This window comes from Fistularia commersonii, chromosome 9, assembly GCF_037954325.1.
Source record: "Fistularia commersonii isolate RoL2024-O1a breed Wild chromosome 9, RoL_Fcom_v1.0, whole genome shotgun sequence".
NCBI lineage: Eukaryota > Metazoa > Chordata > Actinopteri > Syngnathiformes > Fistulariidae > Fistularia > Fistularia commersonii.
Window position 1 is genome coordinate 16049810 of NC_141292.1, and position 12925 is coordinate 16062734.

The 12925-nt window shown below is 44.6% G+C and overlaps 1 protein-coding gene across 2 annotated transcripts; it reads left to right on the plus strand.

Moving 5' to 3' along the window:
* Positions 1-4723: 4723 nt before the first annotated feature.
* Positions 4724-8250, plus strand: LOC147231371 (major histocompatibility complex class I-related protein 1-like). Of its 2 annotated transcripts, XM_086152733.1 has the most exons (8): positions 4726-4896; positions 5449-5715; positions 5907-6185; positions 6642-6932; positions 7174-7272; positions 7450-7467; positions 7619-7698; positions 7795-8250. In XM_086152733.1, the coding sequence occupies exons 1-7, from the start codon at positions 4839-4841 to the stop codon at positions 7672-7674; spliced, it is 1068 nt and encodes a 355-aa protein (XP_086008859.1). In that variant the 5' UTR covers positions 4726-4838; the 3' UTR covers positions 7675-7698; positions 7795-8250. The 2 variants fall into 2 exon arrangements, with proteins under 2 accessions (XP_086008860.1, XP_086008859.1); XM_086152734.1 differs by lacking the exons at positions 6642-6932; positions 7174-7272; positions 7450-7467; positions 7619-7698; positions 7795-8250 and having other exon boundaries at positions 4724-4896; positions 5907-6199.
* The last annotated feature ends 4675 nt before the right edge of the window (positions 8251-12925 follow it).

The following is a 12925-nucleotide window of genomic DNA, read 5'->3' on the forward strand; positions in this document are numbered from 1 at the left end:
TTTTCAGGAGGAGTTGAAAAAGGCTCTGGGTGTTCAGGGAGAGCTTCAAGATGACTGGACAACAACAGCTAACGTGATCAGTCAGAGAGGTAGGAAAGTACTTGTATCATCTGGAAGGAAAGCATATAAGGAGACCTGGTGTTGGAATGAAGAAGTGCAGGAGTATATACAGAGAAAGCGGTTAGCAAGAGTAAGTGGGACACTGAGGGCACTGAAGAGAACAGGAGTACAGGGATATACAGCACAAGTTAAAGACAAAGGTAGCAAAGGCAAAACAAATGGCGTAAAATGACTTGTGTGCTTCGTCAGACAGTAAAGGATGGAGAGAATGATCTATGCAGGTTGGTGAAACAGGGAGATAAAGATGGAAAGGATGTACAACTGGTCCGGGTGATTAAGGACAGAGAGGGAAATGTATTGACAGATGCTAGAGGAGTGATGGAAAGAAGGAAAGAGTACTTTGAAGAGCTGATGAATGTCGGAAAATGAACGAGGCAAGGGTGGAAGAGGTGACTTTTGTAGACCACAAAGTAGCAGAGATTAGTAAAAGTGAAGTGAGGAAGGGATTGAAGAGGATGAAGAGTGGAAAGGCAGTTGGACCTGATGATATACCTGTGAAAGTATGGGAGTGTCTTAGAGAGGCAAAGGTAAGAGTTTCTAGCTAAATTATTCAACAGGAGTTGAGAAAGTGAGAGGATGCCTGAAGAATGGGGTGTGACGAAGTGTGATGGTGCCAATTTTTAAGAGCAAGGGGGATGTGCAGAATTGCGGCAACTATAGAGGGATACAGTTGATGAGCCATATAATGAAGTTATGGAAAAGAGTATTGGAAACTAGACTGAGAGCAGAAGTCAGCATTTGTGAACCTCTAATTAGTTTGTTTAGTAATCAAGGTAAGGTACAAGGGAGAGGTGCGGAATTGTTGATGAGCCATACAATGAAGTTGAGGGAAAGTAGAAATGAGAATGAGAGCAGAAGTCAGCATTTGTGAACAGCAGTACGGCTTCATGCCTAGAAAGAGTACTACAGATGCGGTATTTGCTTTGAGAATGCAAATAGAAAAGTACAGAGAAGGCCAGAGGGGCTGCATTGTGTTTTTGTAGACCTAGAAAAGGCATATGACAGGGTGCCAAGAGAGGAGCTCTGGTATTGTATGAGGAAGTCTGGAGTGGCAGAGAAGTATGTTAGACTGGTGCAGGACATGTATGCCAGCTGTGAGACAGTAGTGCAGAGTGCTGTCGGGGTAACAGAGAAGTTCAAGGTGGAGATGGGACTCCGTCAGGGATCACCTCTGAGCCCCTTCTTGTTTGCAGTGGTGATGGACAGGCTGACAGATGAGGTTATACAGGAATCTTGATGAAAATCTTGAGAGGTGGAGGTATGCTCTGGAAAGGATAGGAATGAAGGTTAGTCGCAGCAAGACAAAATGTATGCGTGTGTGTGTGTGAATGAGAAGAATGAGTGGAATGGTGAGGCTAAAGGGAGTGGAGAAGCTGGAGGATTTGAAGTACTTAGGGTCAAAGGTCCAGAGCAATGGAGAGTGTGGAAAGAAGTAAAGAAACGGGTCAAAGCAAATTGGAATGGTTGGAGAAAAGTGTCAGGAGTATTATGAGATAGAAGACGATCAGCCAGAATGAAAGATGCACAAGACAATGGTGAGAGCAGCAATGTTGTATGGTTTAGAAACAGTGACATTGACGAAAATACAGAGGATAAGGAGACAACATTGGTTGTGAAGTAGTAAGAGGTGGAAACTTTTCTACACACCTCAACTTGATAAACGCTCACATCAGAATCACTAGGGAAGATATCACTGTTGGCAAACTTCCTTTCTTGGACTATTGCACTCATACTCAACAGGACAGAGGATTAACTGGAAACCAACACACACTGATCAATTTTTACTCTTTGACTCACATGTATGACTCATATGTACCTGTGATTGATTTAGAGAAAAACTACATAAAACTACAAAAAAAAACTGAATATCTCTCTCTGGCAGGGATAAACTTTGCTATTTCATTGTGCCTTTTCATAATATCAAGAACCATGTTTTGCTCTCCATTGCCTACTGAACCTCCAGCATTGACACTGGATAGTGTTTGGGTTGTAAATGGGCAGTACTTTTACCAATAGATGGTGCTACTGCTCTATCATCGCGTTGTTCTGCTTGTAGGTGTCCAGTGAAGAACGAACGTTCTGTGTGTTCATGCTGCCTGAAATAAAGTTCGTGTTCGAAAAACAAGAGCCTCAGCCGACTTTCCCATACAAACAGCACTCCCCGATAGACGCGCTCTTTATCAAACTCCGTTCAAGCCATCATACACAGCGTGATACAGTCCTACCACAAGTCTCTGGCGTTGCAGTGGTGCACTGTGAGACGTGATCCTTGTGTCCACAGATGCCACTTGGGTGTAGCTTGTTTGTCGACAAAGTTGTAGAGACTCCGAACCAAGAAAAAAACAAAGTGAACGAGAGGCTAAGTCCACTTCCATGCCCTCGTCTGGCCTTATTTATTCCAACGACTAACAACCAAGACAGACAAGGCGAGGCACAGCACGCAGTTCCAAATATTCACTTTCTAGTTGGTTTGCGTTCAACAAAAATGATGTTTCCCCTCCTCACTCCCTTTCCATGCAGCCGCCACAGTGAACAGGTGAATGTAATCCCAGTTCAATCATTCGGTCAATCACCGCTCCTTGACCACACCCCCTGTGACAACTGACAGCTAACTTCAGGATCGATAGCTTAGCATATAGCCCTTTGGAGTTGAGGGGCGGTGTGGCTCAGGGTGTGAGAGTGGTTCTCCTCGGAACTTAACGTTCTGGGTTCAGTTCCCAACGGGCCATTTGAGGTTTTGCTGAGCAAGACCTTGAACCCCTGGCGCTGCTCATTAGCTGCCTTCTGCTCACGGTTCATCCATGATGGATTAAATGCAAGGGTCAAATTTCCCTGATGTTGCGCTCTGTGTAGAACTGAATGTGAAAATGAAGGTATTTCTGTCTTCCACCAATTTAAAAACCTGAATGAGAACGCTGAGGTGGCGAGTCCGTGCAGACTGTGGATGAGCTGTGGCCAACCGTATGACCCAGATCCAACGCCATTGGTCCGTCACGAAGACGTCGGACCCTCCGATCCTGCCCACCAGGTAGACAGGTAGTAGCGTAGCTGATAGCAGAACGGGACACGTTGGACTGGACTGACTAAATCCTGGGAACTCAACACACACATTGCCAAGGTAGGAGTTCTTTTACGGTTCACTCTCTTGTTTTGTTTTTTTCCACTGGTCAGTTGTTCACCTTCTGTTTTTTTTTTGAGAAGCTTATATCTCCTTTGGACCAGGCAGATGTTTAGTGCTGTTTTCTCTCGGTATTGGCCCGGACGATCAAAACTTGAGTAATCTCATATTTTAGCACTGCATTTATCGTCCGATCGGCCGAACCATTTCTTTCAGATTCCAGATGTTCTCGGTGGAAACGTGGCAGCGCCATTGCAAAGTTGAATTCAAAACTTGAGCAATCTCATGTTTATCAGATGTAAAAGAGGATGATTTTGTCCCAAATAGTCAAAGTCAACTTTATTGTCAAAACTGCCCGATGTTCACACATATTTCTTATCCCCCCCTTTTTTTTCAATACAATTTTCCAGTATTATTTATTATTGTTATGTTTTTCTTTTAACTCTGGCACAACATTTTCCTTCGAGATAAATAAAGTTGTTCTTATTCTTATACAGAGCATTGAAGTAGAACAACAGAGAACTACGGCGAATTATGCAGAGGTAGATTTGGCTGGAGCGCAATTTTCTTTCGATTTGTCAGTTCTGTCAACAAGTGACAGAAGGTGCAGTGGCAAGAAAAAAAAGAAAAGTGATAGCAGTATGAAAGTGCAGTTGCATCAACTGTTTTTACAGGGCTTTTTTTGCATTGAAGTGAATGAGTAAGTGAGTCCATGAAAGAGTTCTGATGGCAGGTACTTGATGTGAGGTTCAAAATGTGTTGAGAATGTTTAAAAATAGTTGTATATTGACTAACATGCGGCAATGTAGTGCAGGATTTGTTCAAAATTTAGTGTCTTGTGAAAATGGGACATTGTGATTTCATAGAAATGTTGTAGACGTGATTATTATTATGAGAAAACATGAACACGATCGCTGCCTTCACATGGACGAATAGCATTGATAATTAATAACAACAATATGTGAAGAAAGTTGAAGAAGAATGTTTCAATTAACAAAACTGCATTTCCACTGAGAAACGGTTGCAGTTCTCCAGGCGTCCACTAGGGGGCGCCCTGAGACAAACTCAGTCACAGGAAACTCGCATGTTTTTGACGCTTGATGTGATATTTTGATCAGGACGGAAAGAAAGAGCAGAAAATCCATCAATTGAAACTTTGATCACTATTAATATGACTTTGGAACAGCGGGAAACTCGAAATGAGTTTCATTTATCATGAAATCGCCTCATAAAGTGGATAAAAACAACTGCGTCATACAACGCAGTATTTCCCACACCGATATGTAAACTGTTTTTTTTATTATATACTTTTTATAATTTATATCTTTGCATTTTACAGTACTAACAGCAATGTTTCCACGACCATAAAAGCATTCTGACTCATTCTGACCGACTTTAGCGTCTAGCCTGTGCATTTTGAGTTTACCTGGCGACCCGTGACGTTTCAGCCCGATCTGAATTCTCATTGGCTCAGACGGGGGTTCGTTGTAGCTCCTCCCCAGTGGATCCTTCAGTGGAGCTCCAGATCCTTCACCTGGAAGACCAGCGTGTGTTTGAGAACAACAATCTGTGAACTTCTGGACGCTCTTCAAACCTGGAGATGATGAAGATCTTTCTACTTGTGCTGGTTGTCATGGGAACGTCCAGCGTGACGGCCGGTAAGTCCGTTTCTTTTCGCTTCATTTGATTTCCTCAAAGAGTCTGAAGCAGCAGCTCGTGTTTAGTTTGGTCCAAAGATGATCTTCAGCCTGTTTCTCATCAACATTTCACCTTTAGAATCAGATGGAAACTGTAGTTTTTAGTTCAGAGTGAGAGTTCAGAGGAGATGGGAGCAAATATGGACGTTGTTTGGAGTTTACGATCAGTCAAAACGAAAGTGAAAGCAGATATGAAGACATTCAGGAAATCCAGCATGAAGGAAGGACAGAAGCAAAGATCTTCAAATAAAGTCCCTTTCTATTAATGTTGGAGTTTTATCTGTTCAGATTGAAATCATCCCATTTCCTAAAATACTGGAAATAATCCTTCACTTTGAGATTGACTTGCAGTATTTCTGACTAAATGTTGAACTGCTTTTCTGGAGAATTCAAAGTGTAAGTTCTAGAATAGTTCCATCATTCACTGTGTTTTTACATCTTTGAGTAACTTAAAGCTGTTTATGGAACTTTCAGTCACCAAAACCTCATCATTCGGTGAAATATTTCTTCCAGTGATTCACTCCATGAAGTATTTCCTCACGGGCTCCTCTCAAGTCCCAAACTTCCCAGAGTTTGTGTATGTTGGTTTGGTGGATGAAGTTCCAATAACTCACTATGACAGCAACACCAGAACAGCAGAACCCAGACAGGCCTGGATGGACCAAGTCTCAGCAGATGATCCAAAGTACTGGGAGACAGAGACCCAGAGGTCACTGGGTAACCAGCAGGTCTTCAAAGGCAACATTGAAATTGCAAAGCAGCGTTTCAACCAGACTGGAGGTTTGTTCAAACACACACACACACACACACACACACACACACACACACACACACACACACACACACACACACACACACACACACACACACACACACACAGTTCTGCACCCTGAGTTTATGTCCATCCCATAATAAACACAGCGGACTGTGCTGAGATCTCACTGGTTCACTGCAGCTTCTGTCTCTCTCAGGAGTCCACATTCTCCAGGCTATGTCTGGCTGTGAGTGGAACGATGAGACTGGAGAAGTGAACGGATTTCATCAGTTGTCTTATGATGGAGAAGATTTAATCTCATTGGACCTGAAGACACTGACATGGATCGCTTCAAGACCACAGGCTTTCATCACCAAACAGAAGTGGGACAATGAGGAGGCCAATAATAATTACTTGAAGCACAGCCTCACCCAGTATTGTCCTGAGTGGCTGAAGAAGTATCTGGACTACGGGAGGAGCTCCCTGCTGAGAACAGGTGGAATCACATGACCTGACGTTGCCTCAACAATGTTTCGACTTCTTTTCAAATCTTTGGTTATTTTCTTGATTTTGAGGAAACCTTTTTTTGGACTTCCAGGACGATTGTCCATCTCAGGCTAGTTTGATGTCCAATGAACACGAATCAATCAATCAATCAATCAATCAATCAATCGATCTTCTTTCCTGCTTCTCTGTTCATTGGATGCAGATTCTTGGGTTCTTCCTTTCTGCTTTTTCGCTGATTTCACTCTTAAATATTGAAAGTTTAGACGGGACAGTGAGTAATATTTGTCCACAGCAGAAGAAGGTGTGATGTTTGTATCTTCACTCTTCTTCCTCCATGTCTCTGCCTTCCTTCTCCTGCCCACTTTCTAATCTGCCTCCTCCGTGTGGATGGAAGTTCTTCTGAGTTCAGGCGTTGACAGAAACTCTGTTTCTCTTGACGCTCCAGATCTTCCCAGAGTGCATCTCCTCCAGAAGACGCCCTCCTCTCCGGTCACCTGCCACGCCACCGGTTTCTTCCCCAGGGAAGCCATGCTCTTCTGGACGAAGGACGGAGAGAAGGTCCCTCAGAAGCTCGGAGAGATCCTCCCCAACTCCAATGGAACCTTCCAGATGAGCACTGACCTGAAGCTCCCGGACACACCCGGAGATCTGAGGGCATACAAGTGTGTGTTCCAGCTCTCCGGTGTCAAGGAGGACATGGTCACCGTCCTGGACAGAGACGCCATCAGGAGCAACGGTAAGACTGGACTCACAGGGGATGAAGGTGGGAAACGACCCTCTAGTTTCCCATCAGCGTCCAGATCTTCAGATCCAAAGTGTGTCGGATTCATGTCTGCCATCAGTCGGGCTTTTTCTTCTTGCCGAATTGTTCAAGTCAGGATCAGTCAAACTTAACTGGTTAACAAGAACTGAACCGCAGAGAAGCAGAGAGACGATTTCAAGACGAGAAACTGTTTGTGTTGTGTTTTGCTCGACAGCAAAGCCTGGCCTCGTCCTCCCCGTCGTCATCACACTGGTTGTTGTTGCTCTGCTCGCCGCCGTTGCCGTTGGATACGTCTTCTACAAGAAGAAGCCTGGTGAGAGACCTCCACAGGGAGATGTTTGACTTGGACTCGATGTCGTTTCATTGTAAATATCTTTGTCCCAACGTGAAGCCATGCGAGGCTCCGACTTTCAGCCTCGCCATGTAGAGACACATCCTCTGCAAACTCTTCTGGCAAAGCTGAATTATTTCTCTTCTCTTTGTATTTCAGCCAAAGCTCGTCTGTCTTGTAAGTAGACGCACTTTATGTTTAATTCTTTGGAAGTGACTTGCTCTCCGAAGATCCAAAATGTGAAACCAGCAGAGGTGTTTCCTGCAGGGAAAAGACTCCTGTAGTTTGGAACAGGATTCGAGCTAATTGTTTGTTTCTGACCTTCCAGCTGTCAGCAGCTCAGAAGTTTCGGAGGAACTCAATCCCAAATCCTCCTCATCTTGAGGGACAAACCAACCCCTGCACTCAGTGAGTTCCTCCTGAAAGCTGCCTTCCAGAATTTCTTGTAAACGTGTTTTCTTTTGTCGGCCGTTTTATGTATTTTTGTTCTTCTCATCTCCTCAGGCTTTCAGATGAATTGTAGACGTGGCCGAAGAGAGGAGACGTCATCTTCAGTCCAGCTGAAAACTTGGAATAACCAGTTCAACATCTAGAATGTAGTTTAAAATTGGATTTCTGAAGACAAGCAACTATAAAAGTGTATTTAAAAAGGATTTGACTCCATAAAAACATGAGTGGAACTAATGGACATTCCGTCCAACATCTACTCAGCATCACTGAAAGACACGTTTCCCAACAACACGTTGACAAATCATCCTGAGATCTGGCTCTGAATGCAACACCACTTCTCTGTGTCTGAATACTGCAACGATCTTGTGGTGGCTTCACACACACACACACACACACACACACACACACACACACACACACACACACACACACACACACACACACACACACACACACACACACACACACACACACACACACACACACACACACACACACACACACACACAATTTATTCATCCAGAATTTCCAGTCCTGCTTTGCTCTGCTTGAACACTTGAATGCTTGAATACTTTGGGGTTTTCACCGTTTTATTGCTCCTGATATTGAATTGTTTTGTCGGATAGAAAATCTTTATTTGGAAACCGGGGTTTCTTTTCTGTGGATTTTGTTGTAAAAGAAAAAAAATCAAATCTGAGATTATGAAAAAGAAAATAAATGTTTAAACAAGAGCCACCGGCCTGGAGTCATTTGGGCTGCCTCTTTTTTGGTCAAGGATAGTGGAGGACTTCAGGTAGCGTGGAACAGAGCACTGGGTTCGGGACTGGTTAAATACATCAGCCAGCTGGTCAGCACAATCTCTCAGAACCGTCCGGTCCAGCAGCTTTGCAGGGCTTCACTACCCACAACGTACGCCTCACCTCGTATGCTTGCACTGCGAGAATGAGGCTACTGCTGGTGACCCCGCCTAAAAATGGGCAAAGAAGCAGTTTAACTCCTAAGGCCACTGCAGCGTCATCATGGGCCACCATGAGGTTGCTAGACCTTTAGTTGATATTTTAGACTCCTTCCTTGCCACACAATCCCGTATATTTTTACTGCTTAACTGCTCCCCAGCCCTCTTCTCATACAACTCGGCCTCTCTGATGCCTTTCCTCATACTGACTCTGGCAGCCCTGAACTGAGCTTTATCCCCAGATGAGAAGGTACCGTTCCTGTCTTTTAGGAGCACTTCGACCTCCGCTTCTTCACAGGTTCTGGTTTGGATACACCCAAATTTGTTTGTCCACCATGACAGTGGCAACACAGTGTTAGATGTAACAAGACACAGTTGAGGTGTACACTTCCCAATCCTGGTCTTGAAAAATATCCAGGTTGTTGTTTTCAAAACAGTCCTGCAGCTGCTGAGAGGCACCATCTACAGAAGGGAAACGATAAGGTAGGCTGAGATGGGGGAGCAGTGCAGCCCTGTAGCGTAGGAGTATTTTCTCCTCTGGTGGCACATTGAACATGGTGATGGAACTTGGGGAGCACTACCTTCTAATCGTTGGTTAAGATCCCCTGCATACATATGGGCTACCTCTGGATAGGTTTTCTGGTTCTGTTGGTGGCTAGTGGCATTGTGCAGATAGGTAAGGGCAGAGTTAGCATTAGAACTCGGTGCAATACACACAGCATTCACGATGGCAACAGGAAACTCTTGTGGTAGAGACGAGGGTCTGCACTTGACAGTCATGTACTCCAAGTGTGAGGAGCAGTGGCTATCAATGATTGTGGCATTGGTGCGCCAGTTGTTCATGTAAATACCCAGTCCCTTGCTCTTACAGGAATAACTGTCTCTGTCATGGCAGTGAACTCAATTGCCGTGTCTGGAATGGATGAGAGGAGCCACATCTCAAGTATCAGCGAAATACAACAGTCCTGGATGAGTCTGTTTGCGGCTATCTATTACAGTCAGCACATCCATTTTATTTGTGAAAGATCTGCCATTTGAGATGAAGATGCTGGGAGGTGGAATCTGAAGGTGGGAGGTATGCTCTGGAAAGGAGAGGCTGTTTGCTCAACAAAATACATGAGTGTGAATGAGAGGGACCCATGTGAAATGGTGAGGCAACCGAGTGGATAAAGAAAGTGCAGGATTTTATGTACTTAAGGACAACTTCATAGAGAGTGTGCAGAAGAAGTGAAGAAATGTGTACAAGCAGTGTGGAGCAAGTGGAGTAAGGTGTCAAGTGATAAGAGCGTTTAAAGGTGGAGGAGATGGTGGTAAGACCAGCCATGCTCTCTGGTTTAGAGACAGAGGAGGGGACAGGAGGCAGCAGAGATGAATATGTGGAGGTTTTCTTTGGGAGTGAGAAGGATAGAGAGGATCAGGAAGGAGGGGCAGCACATGCTCGATGTTTTGAAGATAAAGTCAGACCGAGATGGTCTGGATATGGACAGAGGAGGTATGGTGAAGATCTGGGTGGAAGGACGATGAGGTTCAATGCCGAGGGAGATTTATGAACGAAGGGAGAAGAACAGGAAGTAAGTTGATGTGACAGTAGACGATCCCGTGAAGGTCAGATGGAGGCAATGATTGGAGAATGAAGCGACCAAGTGTTTTTGGACAGTGGGAGGAGACCCTGGAGGAAAAAAAAGGCAGGAACGACGAGAATGTGTCCTTCAGGAACAATTCAGTTTGTTTTCCTTACTTATGAAGTTTATTTAGGGGAAAATAAGTGAATCTTAAAAACTCATTTTGACATTAGCAGGAGTCCTGCTTCTGTCCTCTGGTGCCACTTTCAGGTCAGTTTTGTCCTGGTGATCTGACTCAACTGGAAATGAAACACTTACAACAAAGGCGAATTACCAGTTTGAACCTCATGCTAATTGGCCAACATGCTAACGTTAAGAAGAGCGTGTTAGCATTACAGACGGAACTGAAGGGAGTCATGGAGAATTTATTTTTAGAAAAGAATCAAAAGGTTTCAGAACGAAAGGCATCAATCGGGATCCTACAGGAGCAGATACCTCGTAGAACATCGACAGTCCAGGTGGAGTTAATGTTCCTCAATTGTATCCAACGTGCGTGAGACTTGGGCACAACATTTCACCCAAAGTTCAGTTAGAAAAGTTTACCCCCACTCCAAAAGTCCGGGATCAGCTCGTCTTGAAACAAAAGCTCTTCAGCGTTTTTTTCCCACGGCTGTTCTTCTGTAAGAGACACATTGAACCAATACTCACACTGAAAATAATTTTGATTTTTGGTGATATCTGATTGGACTCCCGTTTTGGGGGATCGTCTCTTCTTCTTCTTCTTCTTTTGGCTTTTCCCTTCAGGTGTCGCCACAGCAAGTCAACTTTCTCCATCTAACCCTATTCTCTGTATCTTCCTCTCTCACACCAACTACCTTCATATCCTCTCTCACTACGTCCATAAATCTTCTCTTTGGTCTTCACAAGGTTTAGGTCATTGCGTACTAACTTTATTGGCGCTTTTCTCAATTCTCAATTGCTTTCAGTCTTTACACTTTGCACTTCCCTGACAACTGTTTGGTCAGTCCCTGCCAGTTTCCTGCAAGTATTCCGGTAGAAAGCTTATAATAAGCATTAAGGCTAGCTGTTAGCTATTATGCCACAGGCTTACTCTTCTGAAGGATAGTAGCAACGAGGTGCGAGGGGCTACGGGTGGGAGGGCATGCGGGGCTCCCGGGTGCGATGGGAGGGCAAGCAGGAATCCCAGCGACAGAGCGCTTGAGGCTCCTGGCATCTGGGGAGAGGGCGTGCGGGGTTCCTGGTGACAGGGTGCTTGGATATCCTGGTGAAGGGTGCGTGGGGCTCCCGGTGTCCAAGGGTAGGTTGCGCGTGGCTCCCAGATCTTGCGGGGTGCAGCGACAGGGCGCTCAGGGATCCCGGGGTGCTGCGACAGGGCGTGCTGCCACTCCAGACTTCCTCATACAATACCAGAGCTCCTGAATGAGCTCCATTCATTCATTCATTCATTCATCCCCTCAGGTGAAGAACACTCCCCAGGAAGTAGGTCTATCAGTATCTATGTCTACCATAAAGATGAGAGTTAATAAAAAGGATTCACCACAAGGTACAAACCATTGGTCAACCTCAAAAATAGAAAGAATTGACTTTGACAAAAAACACGTGAAGAAGCCAGTCCAGTTCCGGAACAGCATTCTTTGGACAGATGGGACTAAGATCAACCTGTACCAGAATGATGGGAAGAAGAAAGTGTGAAGAAGAATTGGAAGTGCTCATGATCCAAAGCACACCACATCTTCTGGTGGAGGCAGTGTGATGGCATGGGCATGCATGGCTTCCACTTGTGTTTATTGATGATGTGACAAAAGACAGAAGCAGCCGGATGAATTGTGAAGTGTTTAGGGATATATTTTCTTCTCAGATTCAGCCAAATGCAGCAAAGTTGATTGGCTGTCGCTTCACAGTACAGATGGACAATGATCCAAAACATACTGCAAAAGCAACCCAGGAGTTTTTTTAAAGCGCAGAAATTGAATATTCTGCAATGGCTGAGTCAGTCACCAAATCTCAACCCAATGGAGCATGCATTTTACTTGCTCAAGACAAAACTGAAGGCAGAAAGACCCACTAACAAGCAACAACTGAAGACAGCTGCAGTAAAGGCCCAGCAAAGCATCAGAAAGGAGGAAACCAAGCGTCTGGTGATGCCCATGGGTTCCAGAATTCAAGCACTGACTGCAAAGGATTCTCAAAAAAATATTGAAAATAAATATTTTACTTCCTCTCAAGTCCCAAACTTCCCAGAGTTTGTGGAAGTTGGTTTGGTGGATGAAGTTCCAATAACCCACTACGACAGCGACACCAGGAGAAAAGAACCCAAACAGGACTGGATGGACAAAGTCTCAGCAGATGATCCACAGTTCTGGGAGACAGAGACCCAGAGGTTACTGGTTAACCAGCAGTGGTACAAAGTCAACCTCTAAACTGCAAAGCAGCTCTTTAACCAGACCGGAGGTTTGTTCACACACACTTCTGCACCCTGAGTTTATGTCCATCCCATCATCAGAATCACTAGGGAAGATATCACTGTTGGCAAACTTCCTTTCTTGGACTATTGCACTCATACTCAACAGGACAGAGGATTAACTGGAAACCAACACACACTGATCAATTTTTACTCTTTGACTCACATCACCCCCTTGAACACAAA